Source organism: Xyrauchen texanus, chromosome 36 (assembly GCF_025860055.1).
Source record: "Xyrauchen texanus isolate HMW12.3.18 chromosome 36, RBS_HiC_50CHRs, whole genome shotgun sequence".
Lineage (NCBI taxonomy): Eukaryota > Metazoa > Chordata > Actinopteri > Cypriniformes > Catostomidae > Xyrauchen > Xyrauchen texanus.
The window spans coordinates 40,116,864-40,137,682 of NC_068311.1; the positions used below are offsets into that span (position 1 = coordinate 40,116,864).

A 20,819-nucleotide genomic window follows, 5' to 3' on the forward strand; every position below is an offset into this window, starting at 1 on the left:
TGTTGCGTTCTTCAGTGTTAATCCTCAGCAAAATTAAATCCAGCTATTAGTTTTCACACTTTCCCCTCAACAAAAGAAATGGATCTCAAATATAAGAAGAGTCAACCTAACCATCTCTCAACATACCTGTGTGTGTAGTCGACACTTTGTGTCAGAAGAGGTCACAGAGCCAGCTGAACTAGGAGGTAGGCAGAGGCTGAAGCCTGGTGCCGTACCTGTGTTGTTCCCCTGGAACAATTACTCTCTTGGAGTGAGAGGGCTTGGAGTTTGGGAACGGAGAAATTACTAGAGTAACTTGTAAAAGCTTGGTCTAACTAGAGGCATCAAGACCAGTGTGCAATTCTGTTTAGTATTGAATCTATTTTACTGTTGTTAGCTACTGTTATTGTTACATTGATTCAATGATAAAGAATGGAGTTACATCTCTACAGCTTCATACAGGGATCTGTATTTTCCCCTCATTTTCATTTTCATGCTTCCAGTGAATAAACCTGCATTTGTTTATTACTGCCTTTTTTTAAATGGCTCCCCAAAGCATTGTGTATTTTATTGTGGTCATTACAAACAGCATTTAAACAATACTATTTTTTAGGTAATAATGAGTTATAACCTCAAACACACATAAATAACATTTATAAGAATATATGTAATTTAATATATGAATGATGACATGTTCAACTACATAACATAATTTGTATACAATGTATACTAGAATTCTATTGTATTATAATATATTTGTGGCAGATGACAATAGTGAGCACATGAAAACTGCTCAGAAATGTAAGGAAAACCAAACTATTTGAACTTTGTAAAGTTGTAAAGATTTGTAAAAATGAACAATAGACTCTCTACATTTGTAGAGATTTGTACAAATGAACAATACATATCAGTTCAATTTTGTATAGATTTGTAAAAATGAACAATACAACCTGAACCAAAACATATGAACTGATTGCAAGTTAATAACGTAAAATGTCAAGCCAAAAGCATAAGTAATCAACCTTTTGTTTGATTGTTTTTATGACACTCCCATCTCTGAATTTTCTTTGAATAAACATGTCATCTTCAGTGTAAACAACAAAATCACACCATTCTGAACCAGTGATCAGTAGTTCCCCATCTGTCGCTCTCTCCATGTTGTGTCAGAGAAGCGACACTAGGGGTCTCTCTTGAGCGCCGATATATATCTCTGTTCTATGAAAAAAGGCCAATGAGAAGTTGGCAGACGGTATTTGCATATCCCGCCCCCGGACATACGGGCATTTAAGCGGGACGAATACGGGAGTTCATTCAGAAAATTTCTTTGGAGCCAATAGTCGTGCATGCAGTCTGCTGCGAGTCACACACCAGTTCCTGTTTAATCCTCTGACGCTCTGCATGCTGTTGGATCTGACGGCGCATAACAGCGGCTTTCTCCTTCCTTGCACGGCTGTGCATTTGTTGCCCCTGGGTGCTTCGACAGCGCAGACAACTTGAAAGAGTTATTCTAAAAGAGTAATTTCGCTCTAAAAAGAGCGAAACACAGCGGCGTTGAACCTCCTTCTCAGGACGCGTCTTTTTAAAGACGATTTTTCCGCCCCTGTGTAGTTTCCGGATGCGGTTGATTTCTCCCCACATCTGTCATAAAAACTGCCTCACGTACCTGGGTTGCGATCACACGCAGGCAGCGTTTTTATGAATGATCTATGTTTTCAGTACGAGAACATAGCCATGACAGCATTGCGGTCGTAGGCTTTTTCTTGTAGCGAGAGGAAGCCACTTCAGCCACCCCCGCGCCTCGCCTCCTTCCTACAGGATTGGGGCAGGCGCCGCGGTCGATGAAAGATGATCTGGGGAGAATAACGGGACGCTTTCGCCGGGTAAATCCCCTCGAAACCTCCCGCCACCCTGGCACACTTGCCTGCCTCCCCCGAGCTCGGGATTAGTGCGGTCCGCTTAACAGCCTACCGTCCGGTCCCTCAAGCTCCCCGGTATTGGATGATAACATCACCACTGCATCAGAGAGCGTAACAGCGGCGTCTGACGCGGATGACTCGCCTGGGCCGTCACCTTCGGGTCTGCCGCCCAGTCTGAGCCTGAAGCACGTAGGTCCGCTATGCTTCCCCAGGCTTAATTGGTTCCGCGGGCATGTGCGCCCTCACAGCCGCCCCCGGTTCCTTCCCGGACGTGCATGACGAGCTGAGCAAGCCCAGCTTCCTCGCTCCTCCGCTCTCGCTACCCTCAGTGGTAGAACGGTCCCAGACCGCTCCCCCCTGCACGCCATGGCCCCTTCCTGCAAGTCCACCGGGCCAAGGCACTTCAAAATCTGCACTTGGGTAGTCCTGTTCTTTACGTGCTGCAGGAACTGCACTCGAACAGGCGATAGCCACCCCCCGTAGTCCAGAAACGCAACACATGGACAGGACCTGGTCGCAGTACAGGAGGCAGACAAAGCACGCTTTCTCAAAAGGCTCCCGTCTCCCAGCTGCGTCCATTCGGTGACACCACTTGACGACTCCGCCCAGCAGTCCTCAGTGGTGAAGAAACAGACGGAGGCTGGTAAGACCGCTCCGTTCCCCGGTGGAGGGCCGGGAGGAGAATATTTTGTTAAATTCAATACATTCTCAATAATAGAGCTATTTCCTTTTGTCTCTGGGTCACCTGGCCCACAAATGCCGTTCTCACGGTTTTTTGCTTCAAGATCTCAAGATCTCAACCTCGCCGGGTATGTCCAAAATACTCATCCCCTTGGTGCCCCTAGCACGGAGTTTAGAGGCGTGACTTTCACTGCCCAACCCGTCACGCTGGCTGCACCGGACCATTCGACTCGGTTACGCAATTCAGTTTGCCAGGCCCCCGCCCCCCTTTGCGGGCGTCCATTTTTCCGCAGTATACGGCGAACATGCCAAGTCCCTGCGTGAGGAAATCGCCTCTCTTTTACTAAAAAAGCAAAGACACGATAGAGCCTGTCCCTCCAACCGAAATAAAGAAGGGTTTCTACAGCCCTTACTTCGTTGTACCCAAGAAAGGCAGCAGCTTACGACCGATCTTGGACCTGCGAGTTTTCAACCAGGCTCTGTCCAAACTCCCGTTCAAAATGCTCACCCAGAAACAAATTCTGTCTGGCGTCCGGCATCTAGATTGGTTTGCAGCGGTAGACCTGAAGGACGCGTACTTTCACATCTCGATCCTGCCACGGCACCGACCCTTTCTACGGTTCGCGTTTGACGGTCAGGCGTATTAGTACAAAAGTCCTCCCCTTCGGCCTGTCTCTGTCCCCTCGCATCTTCACGAAATTCGCAGAGGCAGCCCTTGCCCCACTCCAATAAGCTGGCATACGCTTACTCAATTACCTCGACGATTGGCTCATCCTGGCCCCCTTGCGAGAGTTACTATGTGCGCACAGAGACCAGGTGCTTAGGCACCTCAGCCGTTTGGGGCTTCAGATCAACTGGGAAAAGAGCAAGCTCACCCCGGTTCAGAGCATCTCTTTTCTCAGCATGGAGTTAGACTCAGTCTCAATGTCAGCACGTCTCTCAAACGAGCGTGCACAGTCGGTGCTGAAATGCATTGTGGTCCCTTTAACATTTCCAAAGGCTCCTGGGGCATACGGCATCCTCCACGGCGGCCGTGTGAGAATCACCACCGCCTGCCGCCAAATCTTCAAACCCTGGACAGACCTCTGCTTTCTACGGGCAGGAGTACCCTTGCAGCAGGTGTCCCGACGCGTCCAGGTCACAACCGATGCCTCCAAACTGGGTTAGGGCACTGTGTGCAATGGGCACGCAGCCGCAGGCCGTTGGAACCGGGCCCCGCTGCGTTGGCACATCAACTGCCTAGAGCTGCTGGCTGTTTTCATTGCCCTGAGGAAGTTTCTCCCGTTAATTCGAGACAAACATGTCCTAGTCAGGTCAGACAGCACCACAGTGGTAGCCTACATAAATCGCCAAGGCGGAGTACGCTCCCACATGTCACAGCTCGCCCGTCGTCTCCTCCTTTAGAGCCAGCAGCAACTCAAGTCACTGCGCCGCAACTCACATTGAAGACCCACAGAGGTGCGCAGTTAGGTCAGTGCTCATGTTCCTACAGGAGAGGCTGGAGAGGAGGCTGTCCCGTCCACCCTCAAGGTGTATGTCACCGCCATCGCGGCTCACCACAACACGATAGACTGCAAGTCTCTAGGTAAGCACGACTTAATTATCAGGTTCCAAAAAGGCACCCGGAGGCTAACTCCCTCCTGGCCAAGCCTGTTCCCCTCCAGGGATCTCTCGGTCGTCCTCATGGGCCTCCAGAGACCCCCCTTAGAGCCGCTAGATTCAGCTGGACTCAGGGCCCTTTCTCTCAAACCTTTCTCTTCTGATTGTGCTCCATCAAGAGGGTCGGGGACCTGCAAGCATTCTCTGTCAGCGACACTTGCCTGGAGTTCGGTCCGGCAGACACATAATTGATCCTAAGACCGCGACCGGGCTACATGCCCAAGGTTCCTACCATACCCTTCAGAGATCAGGTAGTGTACCTGCAAGCGCTGCCCCGGGAGGAGGCAGACCCAGCCCTTTCGTTGCTGTGTCCGGTACGTGCTTTGCGTATCTATCTGGACCGCACGCAGAGCTCTAGACATTCTAAGCAGCTCTTTGTCTGCTTCGGGGGACAGCAGAAAGGGAACGCTGTCTCCAAACAAAGGCTCGCCCACTGGGTTGTCGACGCCATTTCACTGGCTTATCACACCCAGGCCATGACCCCCCCCCCCCTTGCGGGTCCGAGCTCACTCAACCAGAAGTGTTGCGTCCTCATGGGCACTAGCCAGGGGCACCTCCCTAGCAGACATCTGCTTGCGTCCTCATGGGCACTGGCCAGGGGCACCTCCCTAGCAGACATCTGCAGAGCAGCAGGGTGGGCAACACCTAACACTTTCGCGAGATTCTACAATTGAGTCAGTATCGTACCATGTTCTCTCAGGTCCGAACACGTAGGACTCAGTAACACGCTGACGATCTGGCTGGGTGAATCGCTTGCGCCTAGCGCCCTTTCCCTCAGCCGAGGTAAAATAGTGCGGCTTTGTTCCCAGGAGACCCCATCTTCGGATCCCTGGTTGATTCCTCCCTAGCCCTTTTGGGTCTGCAGTTCAGTGGAGGAACTCGCCGACCCAAGCCACTACGGGTACTCAATCTACCCTGTACTGCAATAGGTGCTCCACAGGTTAAGGCCTCCTGTTCGGACTCCCCCTGTGTGTAATTCCGCAGTACTGTCCCCTCACGAGCGGACCCCTGTGTCTCCCTTAGGCAGTTCCAGCTGCCTCGGTCGCCGTGCTGTAGCTTCCCCCTCCACGAGGCTGGATCTACCACCGCGCCAACTTTCCTACATAGGTATTCGCCACTCTTTGCCTTCCCTGCAGGGTAGGTGTGGTCTCTGCAGGGTCTTCTCCCCCTGAAAGAATAGGAAATGGGGTAAGACCCCCTTCCCTTAATGCATGTAAGGGCCCCGGCTGTAGTAGCTCTATGTGAGAAACATAGAGAGAAAAGAGGCCCAGCCAGGCTTGGCCCGTTCCCAGGTTGGCAAGCATCACCTTGTTCCCCTCACTAGGGTAACCAGAAGGATTCTGATGACTTTAATGGGGCATTGGGGAAGGGTACGTGCAGCCTGATACAGCTGGTCGCCTTTGCATGTAAGAATAAATGCCCGCTCCTGTATCAGCAGTTCAAGTACACGGCTCAGCGCATGGCATGATTGAAGTGGGACCCCTAGTGTCGCTTCTCCGACACAACGTGGAGAGAACGACAGAAGGGGAACGTCTAGGTTACGTATGTAACCTCTGTTCCCCGATGGAGGGAATGAGATGTTGTGTCTTCCCCGCCACATCGCTGAGCCGAGCCACTGTTGTGGCCGGCTCCTCAGAAAAATCCTGAATGAACTCCCTGCTTAAATGCCCGTATGTCCGGGGGCGGGATATGCAAATACCGTCTGCCAACTTCTCATTGGCCTTTTGTCATAAAACAGAGGTATATATATCGGCGCTCAAGAGAGACCCCTAGTGTCGCTTCTCCGACACAACATCTCGTTCCCTCCATCGGGGAATGGAGGTTACATACGTAACCTAGACGTTTTCCCTGTATCTGCCAGTAGTATGCGTGAGATTGTTTGAGCTGCAGCACTCCATCTGAGACCCTAAGGGAGGCACAGTCTACATAGCTTCTCACATTTGGGCACTTCACATCCAGCAGTCCAAACACAGGTTCAGCTTTAGGGTCATACACCAACCCATCTGGTGATGATCCAAACCAAGGTGCATCAGGGTGGATTATGAAATCACAACGGTAGTGATTTACCTCCTTAACAAAGCAGTATTCCTCTTCTGCTTTGGGTTCATCTGAAGGCCCCTCTTAATTTCTCCACTCTGATGAAATTCTCAGTGCCAGGCTCTCTGCTGATGACTCTCCTCTCACATGGCAAACCTCTCTAGAAATACATTAATATACACTCACCTAAAGGATTATTAGGAACACCATAATAAGGCTGCGTCTCATTTCTCTGTCTTACCCCTTCCCCTTACCCCTCCCCCTCGGTTTTGCGCATTCATGTGAGGGGAAGTGGCGTCTCAATTCTCATTTTGATTAAGGGCTAGGGCCAAGGCGTAGGGCTACATAGCCCTTGAAACGAAGTTTGCGGAGGACTACACTTCAAAGAGAGGGGTTATAACGTAAGAATTTCTCAGTAGTGCCGGCATCAAACTTTTTTCATGGCTGAACGGCGAACTGTCAAGGAGTCGCACAAATGTAAGTATTTTCAGCAGTTTAATTGATATTATAATTATGACACTCGTGTTTTATGATACTTTTAATCAAATGTTCAAGCGGATTTAATTGTAATGTTTTTGTTTTGAATCACTATTTAACTGGCAGCTAGCAGTTATGCGCTATTTGTCGAGCTGAGCTATCTGATAATCCTTGACATGACACTTCATATTATGTTTTTTAGTTGAAATCAGTGTGAAGTGAATTTGCTTGACATTACATTTACTTGATTGATTTTACCGGTGGACTGGTTTGATATTGGTAGAGCTAGCTTACCTATGCTATGTGATTCACCTAGCAAGTTACGGAAAATAACGGAAAATAACGTTAACGTATATTTTCCTTTTCCCTCAGGGACACCTGAGGTGACTCGGCGGCTCATCCGCTTCAGGGCGACTAATGAAAAAGACTTCATGAAGTCCAAAACAATGGCCAAACAACAATGGGAGTGAGTAATTAATTAATCAATCATATTCTTGCGTCTGTTTTCTGAATTTTTATTTCTGTGTTGTGCTTAAAATACTAAATGTTTGAGCTGTCGGTTGTGATGCAGGAAATTTGTGAAAGAGATTGGCTTAGAGGGCAAGGTGACTGGACAGCAGGCTTCCAAAAAATGGGAGAACTTAAAACAAAAATACAAGGTATATGATGTCCAGTTTAAAATAATTTCCAATTGCATAATGAATGTATCAACTAGCCAGTTGTTTATTGTGTGTGTGTCTCAGGAATTGAGGACTCCAAAAACCGGCTCAGGGACAGACCAGGATGAGGTCACTGTTGCTACATGGCAGTACTATGGAGACATGCACGAGGTTTTGGGTGCCCGGCCTGCGATGGACCCCCCTGTGGTGGTGGCATCATTCCAACCAGGAGCAGAGGATCCCATCACAATACTAATGGTGAGGCTAATCATTTACCATGTAATTCACATAGACTGTAAAAAAAATAGGTAATTCAGTACTTTCATGAATTCCACTAACATCAGATTCGCAAACATTCTCTTTAAATTTCATGAGGAGATATTTGCTGAAAATGTCTAAACAGTAACACGATTTGCCTTGTTTCTTTAGGATATTGTGGAGCCCTCCACCTCAGAGCTCTCCACCACAGCAGCATCCTGGACCCCTGACACAGGACCCAGTAGAATGCCAACCAGTACCTCAGCAGCAACAAGTGACACAACATCTAGGAGGAGGTCCAATCCTATTTTGGAGTACCTGATCGAGGAGTCCCTTCATGACAAGGCGCCATGAAGAGAGTGAGGCGAAGTCACAGAGGTTTTTAGACCTCTTCGAAAGAATGATTGAAAAAATGTGAAAATAATTACCTGTTCAATTGCACAACTGTTTACATAATTAATTAAATATATTTATTTTAAGAATTTATATAATTTACAAAAATTACCTGTTCATTGCACAACTGTTTACATATTAATGAAATATATTAATGTTTTAAAGAGTTTATATCATTTACATTTGAATATGTATTATTGTTCTAAAAATTACCTGTTCAATTGCACAACTGTTTACATATTAATTTAATATATTAATGTTTTAAGAGTTTATATCATTTATATTTTTATATATATCTATATTTGAATATGTATTGTTATATTTACATATGTTGTAATATTTACTGCTGAGCAATAAATGTTGTTCTTATAAAAAGGCTTTTCTAGATGTGGATAAATTCTACAGTAATACGAAGCATAGTCAACATATGTAGTGTTTTAAAAGATTTATTGCGAACAATTGCATAAATCCCACTACACCACACCCCACCAAAAAATAATAACAAGGTAAGAACATGTCTACTCATCATTAAAAACTTCCTTTCAGTTCTCAGGCTATTGTTAAAAAAATGCAATAAGATAAATAAATGCTATAAATAAATAATATAATAAATATAAATAAATAATATAATAAATATTTGCAATAAGACAATAACATTTATACAACAATACAAACACGTGAACGCCAACAGTTTAGAAATTGGGGCAAGACAGTAGAAGAACATTATTAAAATACTATGAAATTCTTAAATATATTACATATAATTCTCATGAAGGAAAATCAACAGTGCAACATGTCTCTTCATGTGGCCTGCACATCCCCGGAAACTTGGGCAGCCAGTGCGTCTCGTGCAGCATTCCCTGAGGCTTCGTTAAGTGCCATTGGTTCATGGGGAGGATGGGGGTCAAGATCGTCCCTGGCAATATCCTCGTCAGGATCCAGTGTGTCCCCATTGTCCAAGCACACATTGTGCAAAAATGCACAGCTAGCAATTACCTGAGGTGCAAAGGTAGGTTTGACTTCCAGTGCCCGGAAGAGAGTTGACCTCCACCTTGTTTTCATTACTCCAAAGGCCCGCTCAATTATGCTGCGTGCCTTTGATTGACGGTGACTGAAGCGTTGCTGCACTCGTCCACGTACTGGCTCTTTGTATGGTGTGAGCAGGCATATAGGGGTCTGGAGGCAGGGGTACCCACCATCACCCGAAATAATGTATCCTGGCGGGGGGTAACGTCCAGATGTGTAAAATGAGCTGTTTTTCATCACACGTGTGTCATGAACTGACCCTGGGTAACCCACGAAGATGTCCAGAAACCTTCCATCTGCATCACATATGGCCTGCATATTGATGGAGTAAAAGCCTTTGTAGTTAAGGTAGTTTAGACGATGTAGTTCTGGTGGTTTAATCCGAATGTGTGTGCCATCTATCGCCCCTACAACATTGTGGAATGCAGGGGTCCCTGATAGAGCCACAAATCCTTGACCCACAGCTTGCAGCTCATGTTGTGGGAAGGAGATAGCTTTATTTAAATTGTTCCAAATATTCTGTGCCACCTTGTGTATTACTCGCTATACTGTTGCCTTGGGGACATTGACAACATTTGCCACCACCCGGTAGGACAGTCCGTGTGCCAACCAATAGGTATATATGAAGACCTCTAGTTGATTTCCCCAGCCATGATCTTGATTCCTGTCTAGAAGCCTCTGCAGGCTGTTCATGGCTCTCCTGGTCAGGCGTAGGTCCTGCTTTATTTCAGCCTCTTCGTCAAACCATAAGCGCAAGATGGGCACAGTCGCATCCACTCTGCAGTACATAGGTGCACGATCGGCCTGGAGGAACAAAAAAAAAAAAAAAACATGTTCAAACCTTTAATAGTCAAAAAATACTTTAGGTGAATTACAGTCATTTTTTCATAAACATATTTGACAATTGAACGTACAGTAAGTGCTTTATTGCACATATTTTTGAGAAAGTTCTTAAGCAAAAAAAAGTCTGCATGTGTGAATATAAGACCGACTTTCCCTAAGTTTTCCTCAGATCGTAGCTACAACAACATATGAATAGTAGGCTAACGTTAGCCGGTTGCTAATGTTTTGATTTGCTATGGTGTCACCGCCGTTAAATAAAATGAAACATATGTACCATGAATTGATCCGTAAGCAGTCGTATGCATCTGAGAAACGATCTTCTTCTACGGTGTCTTCGACTGATGGCACACAAGCGTGCAAAGATAAAGAGAGCCCAGGCAATCGATATCACAACCTGAGATGACGGCATCTTCGTTTGTTTATGTCAGCGCTTGTCGCCTCTGTTGACGTAGCAGCCTGCTAGCGGCAAGGGAAGATGACGCAAACGGTAATCAAGTGGCGTCTCATTTCTTAGAGTAACGTTCTTACCCCTACCCCCCTTCACTCGATATTGAGGGCCAAGGGGAAGATGCAGACAAAGAGGGAGGGGTAAGGGGGAGGGGTAAGACAGAGAAATGAGATTGGCCCTAATACTGTGTTTGACCCCCTTTCGCCTTCAGAAGTGCCTTAATTCTACGTGGCATTGATTCACAAGGTGCTGAAAGCATTCTTTAGAAATGTTGGCCCATATTGATAGGATAGCATCTTGCAGTTGATGGAGATTTGTGGGATGCACATCCAGGGCACGAAGCTCCCGTTCCACCACATCCCAAAGATGCTCTATTGGGTTGAGATCTGGTGACTGTGGGGGCCATTTTAGTACAGTGAACTCATTGTCATGTTCAAGAAACCAATTTGAAATGATTCGAGCTTTGTGACATGGTGCATTATCCTGCTGGAAGTAGCCATCAGAGGATGGGTACATGGTGGCCATAAAGGGATGGACATGGTCAGAAACAATGCTCAGGTAGGCCGAGGCATTTAAACGATGCCCAATTGGCACTAAGGGGCCTAAAGTGTGCCAAGAAAACATCCCCCACACATTACACCACCACCACCAGCCTGCACAGTGGTAACAAGGCATGATGGATCCATGTTCTCATTCTGTTTACGCCAAATTCTGACTCTACCATCTGAATGTCTCAACAGAAATCGAGACTCATCAGACCAGGCAACATTTTTCCAGTCTTCAACTGTCCAATTTTGGTGAGCTCTTGCAAATTGTAGCCTCTTTTTCCTATTTGTAGTGGAGAAGAGTGGTACCCGGTGGGGTCTCCTGCTGTTGTAGCCCATCCGCCTCAAGGTTGTGCATGTTCTGGCTTCACAAATGCTTTGCTGCATACCTCGGTTGTAAGGAGTGGTTATTTCAGGCAAAGATGCTCTTCTATCAGCTTGAATCAGTCGGCCCATTCTCCTCTGACCTCTAGCATCAACAAGGCATTTTCGCCCACAGGACTGCCGCATACTGGATGTTTTTCCCTTTTCACACCATTCTTTGTAAACCCTAGAAATGGTTGTGCGTGAAAATCCCAGTAACTGAGCAGATTGTGAAATACTCAGACCGGCCCATCTGGCACCAACAACCATGCCACGCTCAAAATTGCTTAAATCACCTTTCTTTCCCATTCTGACATTCAGTTTGGAGTTCAGGAGATTGTCTTGACCAGGACCACACCCCTAAATGCATTGAAGCAACTGCCATGTGATTGGTTGATTAGATATTTGCATTAATGAGAAATTTAACAGGTGTTCCTAATAATCCTTTAGGTGAGTGTATACAAACACCACAAGTTTTTAAATAACATGAAAAACTAAATGCTGACAGTCATGTCACAAAATTTACAAAAACCTGAATCTAGAGGAAGTCACACGCGGCTTTCTTAATTGATGCCATTCCTTCAGCTTGCTTTGCTGTCTTGTGTTTTTCTCAATTTGGTGTGCCATGACCTCTGATATTGCTAGAGAATTCAAGTGCAGCTGCTGATGGTAGATTAACACAAAACAGCACTCTGAAGGACACAGACAGTAGCAATAAATGGGTAAGGTTGTCGTTGTGGTATGTGGGCAAGTTTTTGGTGGACTCCATGCTGGAAGGTGATAGGAGAGAACACTCCCTTCTTTTCCAAAGGCACTGCCCACCAATGGTACATCCCTTGCTTTTCCCATTGTTGTTATGGGTGGAGCAGTTTCCCTTGGCATTCCTTGGTAAATGTCATTGACATGCAGAATTGAGATGTCTGGAAGGTCACAGGTCCGGTCACAGGCCCCTTTGTACAAGTTACTCCTGACTGAACACGATTGAACAGTTAGACAAGCGTTTATGCACTGTTTGTTATTATCATAAATGAATCCTTTTCATGTCAAATTCTACTTCAGTGTTGTGTAGCTCTACGCTACAGGGATGTTGTGTGTGTATGTGTGTCTGTGTATGGACATTCAGTTCAATTAGAGGTTAATCTAAAGTCTAATAAAGACTAGTCTAAAAATACAAAGTACAATTTTACACTTCAAGTACATATTTGAATTCATGCAGCAGACATACTTCCCATTCCTACCCATTACCCGATACCTTCAGCCAATCTTCTCTCCTTGGGCCTAGCTGACAACACCACCATCTCATTTGTTGGACCAGGCTTAAAGCCCTGTCAAGAAATGTTGCACAAGAACTTATTTACATTGTGTACATTTTTTTCAGCTCATATGATCACATATTTTCATAAGGAAGGATGCTGTATGCAGCCTTGAATGTTGATGCGATTTATATGGCATAACCAGGAAGAAGTGAGACACATAATGTAACATAATATGTTAATTGTGGTAATGTTGAAAACATCACCTGGGTTCTAGGTTTGAGCCACTGCTGCTCAGACCCTGTGCAGCTGTGAGTAGGGGGGACAGCCGTTGCTCCTTGCTGGCTGTAATGTGAGGTCTGGTAGAGAAAAGCTGCAACATGATTGTATAGTGTAAGCCCTGCCACACATGAGCAATGATAGGCCAACAACTCAACAGGTTTAGAGTCTTTGAGAAGAACCTGGAAAAAATTTTTTAATTATCAATTGATAATGTAGCCAATGTGTTTTGAGGTTCAGGTAAATAATATTCTTGAGAGTGGCTGAGATTACTGAAATACATTTTTATTAACAAAACTACATGGAGTAACAGTGTAGCTAGTGATGTGTTTAAACCATGCTCACAGTGTACAATGTCAAATGCTGGCAACCTACCTTCCTCTACTCTCTGGGAATTTTTACCTGTGTCCCCTATGTCTACTAAACAATAAACATAGATAGTGTACTATGTACTGTTGCATAAAATACTTAGTGTAGTCCCTAGTTGGTGCAACAGTAGGCTGTATGTCCAAACAGTATTACAGTCACTATCTATTCTCCAGCCTATTTTATAATGGCACATGGAATTCCCAGAAAGCAGAAAGTATTAACATTATTTAACCTGCTCTCATTCCCTTACACTCAAGTTGTGTGGTCTCTCTTTTTTCCTCATCGACCTGAAGCAGCTTGCCCTCACAGACACCTCTCCTGCCTCATTCTTGTCAGAAACTGAGAAACAGAGGCAACGAATTAAGCAAGGACCACGTAGCAAGACAAAATTGTATGATAGTGCCAAGCCTGGTTATGTCAAGGAGAGTAGCGGGAGACAGATATATTTCAATGCTGCCAACTTAGCAGTTATATTCTGTTTACCAATGCTAACGTTAAGCTATCATTGGTCTTTCAACCTAACAGTAGCTAACTTACGTTTGGCAACGTTAGCTGGCTATAGCTAGCTTACAGAACTACTTTTACTAACTTACCTTCGTAGTCATGGATATAGCTGGATATGTACAGCTTAAATCCATTTTCATGTTTGCTTGATGAAGTCTTTGAATTTGACTGAACCAGGCGGTGTACATAATTTATGTTAACTCGATGTAGATCCTGCAGGCAGCGAGTATACAACATCTTTGACATCTTTTTCAGGAATGACAGTTGACTGGAAATTCCTGAGCTGGCTTATCTAAACCAGGAAGTAACCTTGCATATAGCCAATTGACAGTAAGGATCTCCCTTTTGGGATGCTATTCTCCTCCAGACCAGCAGAGGGTACTCGTTCTGTACCTTCCGTGCCATGTTCCTCTCCCCTCCTGCAGATGGCACTAACACCCCTAACCCAGTTCAACCATCCACTCATTAACCCTCATTCCCTTCACCTGTGCTTAGCCCTATATAAGCCTGCTTGTTTTTCACCAAGGTGTTCACTCTTGAGCCTTTGTACCCTGTTCCTCCTGTGACCAGCCCTCAGCTAAGTTTCTCTCTAGTTGCATTATTGATCCATGTTTCTCTTTGTTTATCAGTTTTGTGGAAGCTCGGCTTTCCCAGTTTATTTGTGTTTTGCAATTCTCTACAATTAAAAGATTATATATTTTTGGAAGAAACACAAGTATCCAGACTCTTTTCTTCTCTTTGTGCCTTTTGTAGACCTCTTTATGGATTTTGAGTTGTTAAGGAGCCTCTCTATTCAGTCTGTCACTCTACCTAGACCTCTTAATATTATGGGAGTGGATGGCAGCCCGTCTGGAAACACAAGTATCCAGACTCTTTGCTTTTCTGCTCTTGGGTTCAACTATTGGGAAATTAGCTCAGTGGTAGAACACCATACACTTGAGCACTACAGACCCGGGTTCAATCCCTGCCACATTGACGTTCAAATGAGTGTGTGTTCGGTGTGAGAATGTGCACATTATCCAGCAATGCTTCCATGTTAACCTGTTGTTCACAATATTAGGTCTTGTCTGATTATCGTATAAAATATGAATGCCATTTTCTTGTTGAAACCCAAATATTATGCAACACGATTAAACCAATCAGTAATTGAATGTACAAACTGCCAATGTTCACAAAGCCATACTGATTTTATTTTATTAGTGCAGACATGCTCAGTAGGCTTGGGTCTCAATAGTGACATTTATGTAGGTCATAATATCAGAAAAACAAGATTATTGAACAAAGCCAAAATTACCCTTTGTCAAACAGTTTACTACCATGACTGAGCCAGCTATGAGGTAATTTTTTCATATTCAAAAATACATTTTGATGATATGTACAACTGAATTAAAAAACAAAAAGTGGTTGATAACTCCTTTTGAGTGTCTGGGTGCATGTATAATTTAGTTTAGACAGTCTTTAGTGTCTGCAAATACTACAAGTGTGTGACAAAATGGCCTGAATGACCTGAAGCTGCGCAGCGCATTTGCAGGGAAGAGCACAGTAAAAGCGAGACCGGTCTCACTAATCTGATGAACCTGCTCTGTGCATGCTGTCACGAGATTAACACAGTGCGAGTCGTGTGATCAGGTAAACCGGAAAACATTGTTCCATTCTGTTGTGTTCTCTTGTTACGTTGTCATTTGATAAATCTCCGCTAGATGGAGATATTGTGCTAGATATGGAGATAGGAGGAGAGAGGCGGAAGAGGGGAGAATAAAAAGTAAAGAGACACGTTCACTACTCTGTGTGTGCTCTCATTTATTTTGTACGTGACTACACAACAAATTGGCGACGAGGATGGCAGTTCATCTTCCTTCTACATACTTACAATGTCCTGGTGAGCCTGCAGTTCCGTTTGGGATATGGACGCAAATGTTTGAGAATTACTTGTTGGCGATTCATGCTGAGGGAGATGACTGGCCTGATACTCGTAAGCGTGCTACACTGCTTCACTGCCTGGGCACAGAAGCACGGAGAATTTTCTACACTCTTCCTAATACCGGTACGACCTATGCATCTGCACTTACGGCTCTCAGAACGCATTCTGTACCGAAAGTTAATGTCATTGCTGAACGATATAAATTTCGTCAAAGGGAGCAAAGGCATGACGAAAATATACTTCAGTATGTGGCCGCGCTTCGTGATATGGTGTCCTTATGTGCATTTGGTGACAAAGAAGATGAAATGCTAAGAGATCAAATTGTTGAGAAAGTGCACAGCAGCAGAATTCGTGAACGCTTACTACTTGAAGCTGATTTAACATTAGACAGAGCAGTGCAAGTGGCCGTTCAAGTGGAAAATGCCATGGCTAATGCAAGTGAATTTGCAAAACCTGCCGACTTACCAGTTCAACGGCTATATGTCAGAAAAAAGGTAACGACCATGCGTAGAACCACACAAGGTAAAACCCAGAGTCATTCTGCAAGCAAATGTTATCGCTGTGATTCCAGCTGCCATTTGGCAAATTCCAAGCAGTGCCCTGCTTTAAATAAGACATGTAAATTATGTGGTAAAATGGGACATTTTGCAAAAGTGTGCCGCTCTGGATGAAGACATCAGAGAAATCGAAGTCCCTGAACTGACTGTTTTGTACATGAAAAAAACACATTTGCTGCTGCAAACAAAATTGTGTGTGACATTGAAATGGGCACATTTTCTGGTACTACGACACAAGAACTGATTGTTGATACTGGATCATCCGTATCTTTGCTTCCAGAGCATATATATAAGCACTACTTCTCTGAATTACCCTTGAAACAGTCAGACGTGTGTCTTGTCACATATTCAAAAGATGATCTTCCAGTGCTGGGATGTATTGAGACGTCTGCGCGACATGGTGAACATTCAGTACCTGCCACATTCTATATTGTGAAAAGTGGAAACTTATGGGCATGGACTTAATATATTCATTGAATTTGTGCATAACAGGAAATAAAGTACTCACCCCCAAACAGTCAGTGCAACAAGTGTTCCATATGGATACGCCATCCTTTGCCTGTGCAAAGAACTATGTACACAAAGTGAAAATGCATGAAAATGTTATTCCTGTGCAACAGAAGCTACTCAGACTACCTTTTTCAGTAAGGGATGCTGTGTCTGCAGAGCTGAACCGCCTACTAGCAGCAGATATTATTGAAAGAGTGGATGCTTTGCCTTGGGTTTCGCCCATCGTAGTGATTCAAAAGAAATCTGGAGACATCAGAATGTGTGTGGATCTTAGGGAACCCAACAAAGCAATCGTTGTGGATAGCTACCCCATTCCACACATTGAAGAACTCTTTTCACACTTGAGAGGGGCTGTGATGTTTTCTACAATCGACCTGGCAAATGCTTACCGTCAGGTATCACTACATGAGGACAGTAGAGACCTCACTGCTTTTATAACACATGATGGGTTGTTTCGTTTCAAGCGGGTTTGCTACGGATTAGCATCAGCCCCAGCGGCTTTTCAAAAAATGATGTCTACTATTCTGAGGGGTGTTACAGGCGTCCAGTGTTATCTGGATGACATAATTGTGTTTGGTGACTCTGCTACTAGCCATGATACTCACCTAAAAATAGTGCTGCACAAACTACTTGAAGCAGGTCTGCATCTAAATGAGAAGAAATGTACATTTCGCCAGGAAAAGCTCACATTTCTGGGACATACCATCTCCAAAGCGGGACTGATGCCTGATCACAGTCACTTGGAAGCAATACGCAATGCTCCACCACCGTCGGATGCGCCCACACTAAGATCATTTCTAGGTCTCGCCGCTTGGTATGCTAAATTCATTCCTAACTACGCAGCTGTTGTTGAGCCTATGAGAGATGCCCTTAGAGGTAATTCAAATTTTAAATGGAGTAATAAAGCACACGAAAGTTTCCAGGAAGTAAAAGAACTGATTGCACAGAGCCCTGCATTGGCTTTATTTGATCCTGCTTTGCCCACATTTGTTACAACAGATGCCTCAGACTACGGCGTAGGTGGCATCCTGACTCAGCTTCATCCAGATAAGGCTGAAAGGACTGTGGCTTTCGCATCCAGAAGCTTGACATTGGCAGAAAGGAAATATTCGGAAGTTGAAAAAGAATTCCTTGCTTGTGTCTGGGTCATTGAGCGTTGGAGAACATACCTGTGGGGCAAACACTTCACATTAAGATCAGATCACCAAGCCCTAACCACCCTTTTAATTACTAAAGGTATGGGACGAGCTGGACTGTGAGTAGCACGATGGTCTGCCAGACTGCTCTGCTTCAACTATACTATGCAGTACAGACGGGGTTGACAACCAGGTAGCGGATTGTCTTTCGCATCTTCCATTGCCAAATGAAATTAATTCTGACCTTGATTCGGAACCCGAAACTGTTGCTGCTATCACTACACTCCTGTCAGCTGTTCCTGTGGCCGAGTTTGCTGCTGAAAGCTCCTCATGTCCTGAGCTTGCCAAACTTCGTCAATACATTGAGTATGGCTGGCCCGCTACATCCAAAGCCCTGCGTCCTGACATTTCCAGGTACTTTCCAATACGAGACGAGCTGTCTATTTTGGACTCGTATGTGCTACGAGGACCACACAGACTGATTGTGCCACTTAGTTTACGTTCACGTTTGGTCACCCTTGCTCATGATGGCCATCAAGGCATTGTGAGAACTAAGCAACGGCTTAGGGAGTTATACTGGTGGCCTAAGATGGATTCGCAGGTACAGCTCACAATTGCAACCTGCGTCACCTGCCAACTCAATGATAAAACTGCTAGAACCACACATGCACCACTTACCCCAGTTGACTATCCAATTGGTCCGTGGCAGAAACTGGGCATCGATGTGGTGGGTCCTTTCGACGTTGGTCCTGTTAGTTGTAGATACGCTATCACATTGATTGACTACCATTCAAAATGGCCAGAGGTAGCTTTTGCACTTCACGTGACTGCATCGACCATCAATTGTTTTCTGAGGTCAGTGTTCAGCCAGAAAGGGAATCCTCTGGAGGTTGTTACTGATAATGGACCTCAGTTCCGGTCAACAGAGTTTAAACTATTCCTACAAGAAAGAGATGTAAAGCACATCCGTACTTCTATATATCACCCGGAAGGAAATGGAGCTGTGGAGCGCTGGAATAAGGTGCTGAAGGAGGCTATTCTGACTGCAGAAAGGGAAAGAGCCCCTTGGACATCGTTCATTGCAGATTTTCTGCAAACTTACCGAGCCACACCTCATGCCACGACAGGAATTTCTCCTTTTGAGCTGATGTTTGGAAGGAAAATGAGAACAAAATTGACAATTCTTCCAAAGTGCAATGTGAATCCGGCTATAAAAAAGCTGAAAACAAAAGTGATGCGAAATCAGAGGAAAATGAAAGCATACCTGGATACAAAGCGAAAAGCAAAGACTCCGGGGCTCAAGGAAGGCGATTTTGTACGGGTGCGAAAACCTGTGCATGTGAGAAAACGGAAATCAAAATTCAGCAAACCTATGCAGGTTGTTAGAAGGAAGGGGACACATAGTTTTGAACTGAGTGATGGACGAACTTAGGACGTATCTCATTTGGCACCACTGCTCACAGAATTTACTCATGTTCCTGAACACTCTGTGTTAACTCCTACTGCACCACCTGGAAGTGGTAACAACCAATTGGAGGGACGTTGTAGAAGGAAGCCAGTATGGTTGAAAGACTATGTAACCTAAACTGTTATAGAAGGCAAAGAAGAAATAAATAGAAAATACCCAGAAGCTTAGTTCAGGAAAGTTGTGGTTTGAACTGAAAGGATGTTCATGTAACTATTCATGCTATATGTGTTTTGTCAAGAGACATTGTTAGACATTGTTCTGTGTTTCTAATATAAGTAAAGAAATCGGGTAAGAAAATAAAATGACTGAATATATTGTTTAGCAATGTTCATTGTAACTGCAGATGGAAACAAATTAAGTCAGGGGGAAATGTTGTGTTCTCTTGTTGTCATTTGATAAATCTCCGCTAGATGGAGATATTGTGCTAGATATGGAGCTAGGAGGAGAGAGAGGAGGAAGAGGGGAGAATAAAAAGTAAAGAGACATGTTCACTACTCTGTGTGTGCTCTCATTTATTTTGTACGTGACTACACAACACATTCACAACGGTAATTTACAAGCTTTTCACTCCACAAATCAGCACCCTTATAGAAATATACCTGACAGTTACTGTAGTCACATTAACTTTAGAATTAACTATGGTATTGTGCCAGAAATAGTAATATATATATATATATATATATATGTATTTGTAATACATTTTAATATTATTAGCCTACAAAAAGATGAAATATTTTATATTAGGCCAATAAAAGTCACTTTTATGGAGGTTATTTTTATTATTTCTACATGTGTTTAGTATAATGTTTTTCATTACAAATTCCATAGACTATTATTAATTATTATATATATTAATTGAAAAATGTGAATTAAAGGTACACTCAGTAACTCTTTGTTCATGTCATCTTGGACTTACAGTGGCACTTGGTGTTTTCAGATACAGATGCCATTGTAGAAATACACTATTCACAATCATCCATGATTAATTTAATCAATGAGTGAAAGAGTCCATTAACAAGATGGTTACTGAGATTAAGCCAGTAATATTCAGCTGGTTATGTGATTCTAAATTGGCATGCCCCATGAGGGCGCCCCTGCCCTATGTAGACAGCTTTTATAAGGTTACTGATATGACTAGATTCCTCATTTCATGTGAGTGGTCATGATTTTATACATGTGTTTCAAAATTATAATTAATTTCTTCAGGAGTAAAACTTTTTTAAAGGGGAAAAAATTACTGAGTGCTCCTTTAAATAATTAAGAGTCTGGCAAAAGGAAAATAATTCATTGTTTTGGATAATATTAATATGAAACGAAGTTAACATAGCCCTAGATAAATTAATTGTTAATTAACTTTTGCTGTTTTTCTGTAGTTAATATGAGTAAATTTTGCTGCTCAAATAAAAATCAATACTTTATTTTCAAATGTGCATTTCTATGTGACAAAAATGCAGTATTAATATTGTTAACAGCATTTGCGATTTAGAAAATGATTTCAGTATTATTATTGGTTTCTGTATTTAATTTAATTTTGATGT

General features: G+C 43.9%; 1 protein-coding gene across 5 annotated transcripts; it reads right to left on the bottom strand.

The window, feature by feature from the left end:
• Nucleotides 1–9,616: 9,616 nt before the first annotated feature.
• On the bottom strand, nt 9,617–14,018 carry LOC127629976 (uncharacterized). 5 transcript variants are annotated; one of them, XM_052107321.1, is made up of 5 exons: nt 13,779–14,018; nt 13,436–13,524; nt 12,804–12,910; nt 12,537–12,609; nt 9,617–9,889 (listed from the first exon to the last, which is right to left on the bottom strand). In XM_052107321.1, exons 1-5 carry the CDS (start codon nt 13,933–13,935, stop codon nt 9,629–9,631), a joined length of 687 nt encoding a protein of 228 aa, XP_051963281.1. In that variant the 5' UTR covers nt 13,936–14,018; the 3' UTR covers nt 9,617–9,628. The 5 variants fall into 5 exon arrangements, with proteins under 5 accessions (XP_051963281.1, XP_051963286.1, XP_051963285.1 ...); XM_052107326.1 differs by having other exon boundaries at nt 12,530–12,609; XM_052107325.1 differs by having other exon boundaries at nt 12,523–12,609.
• Between the last annotated feature and the right edge of the window lie 6,801 nt (nt 14,019–20,819).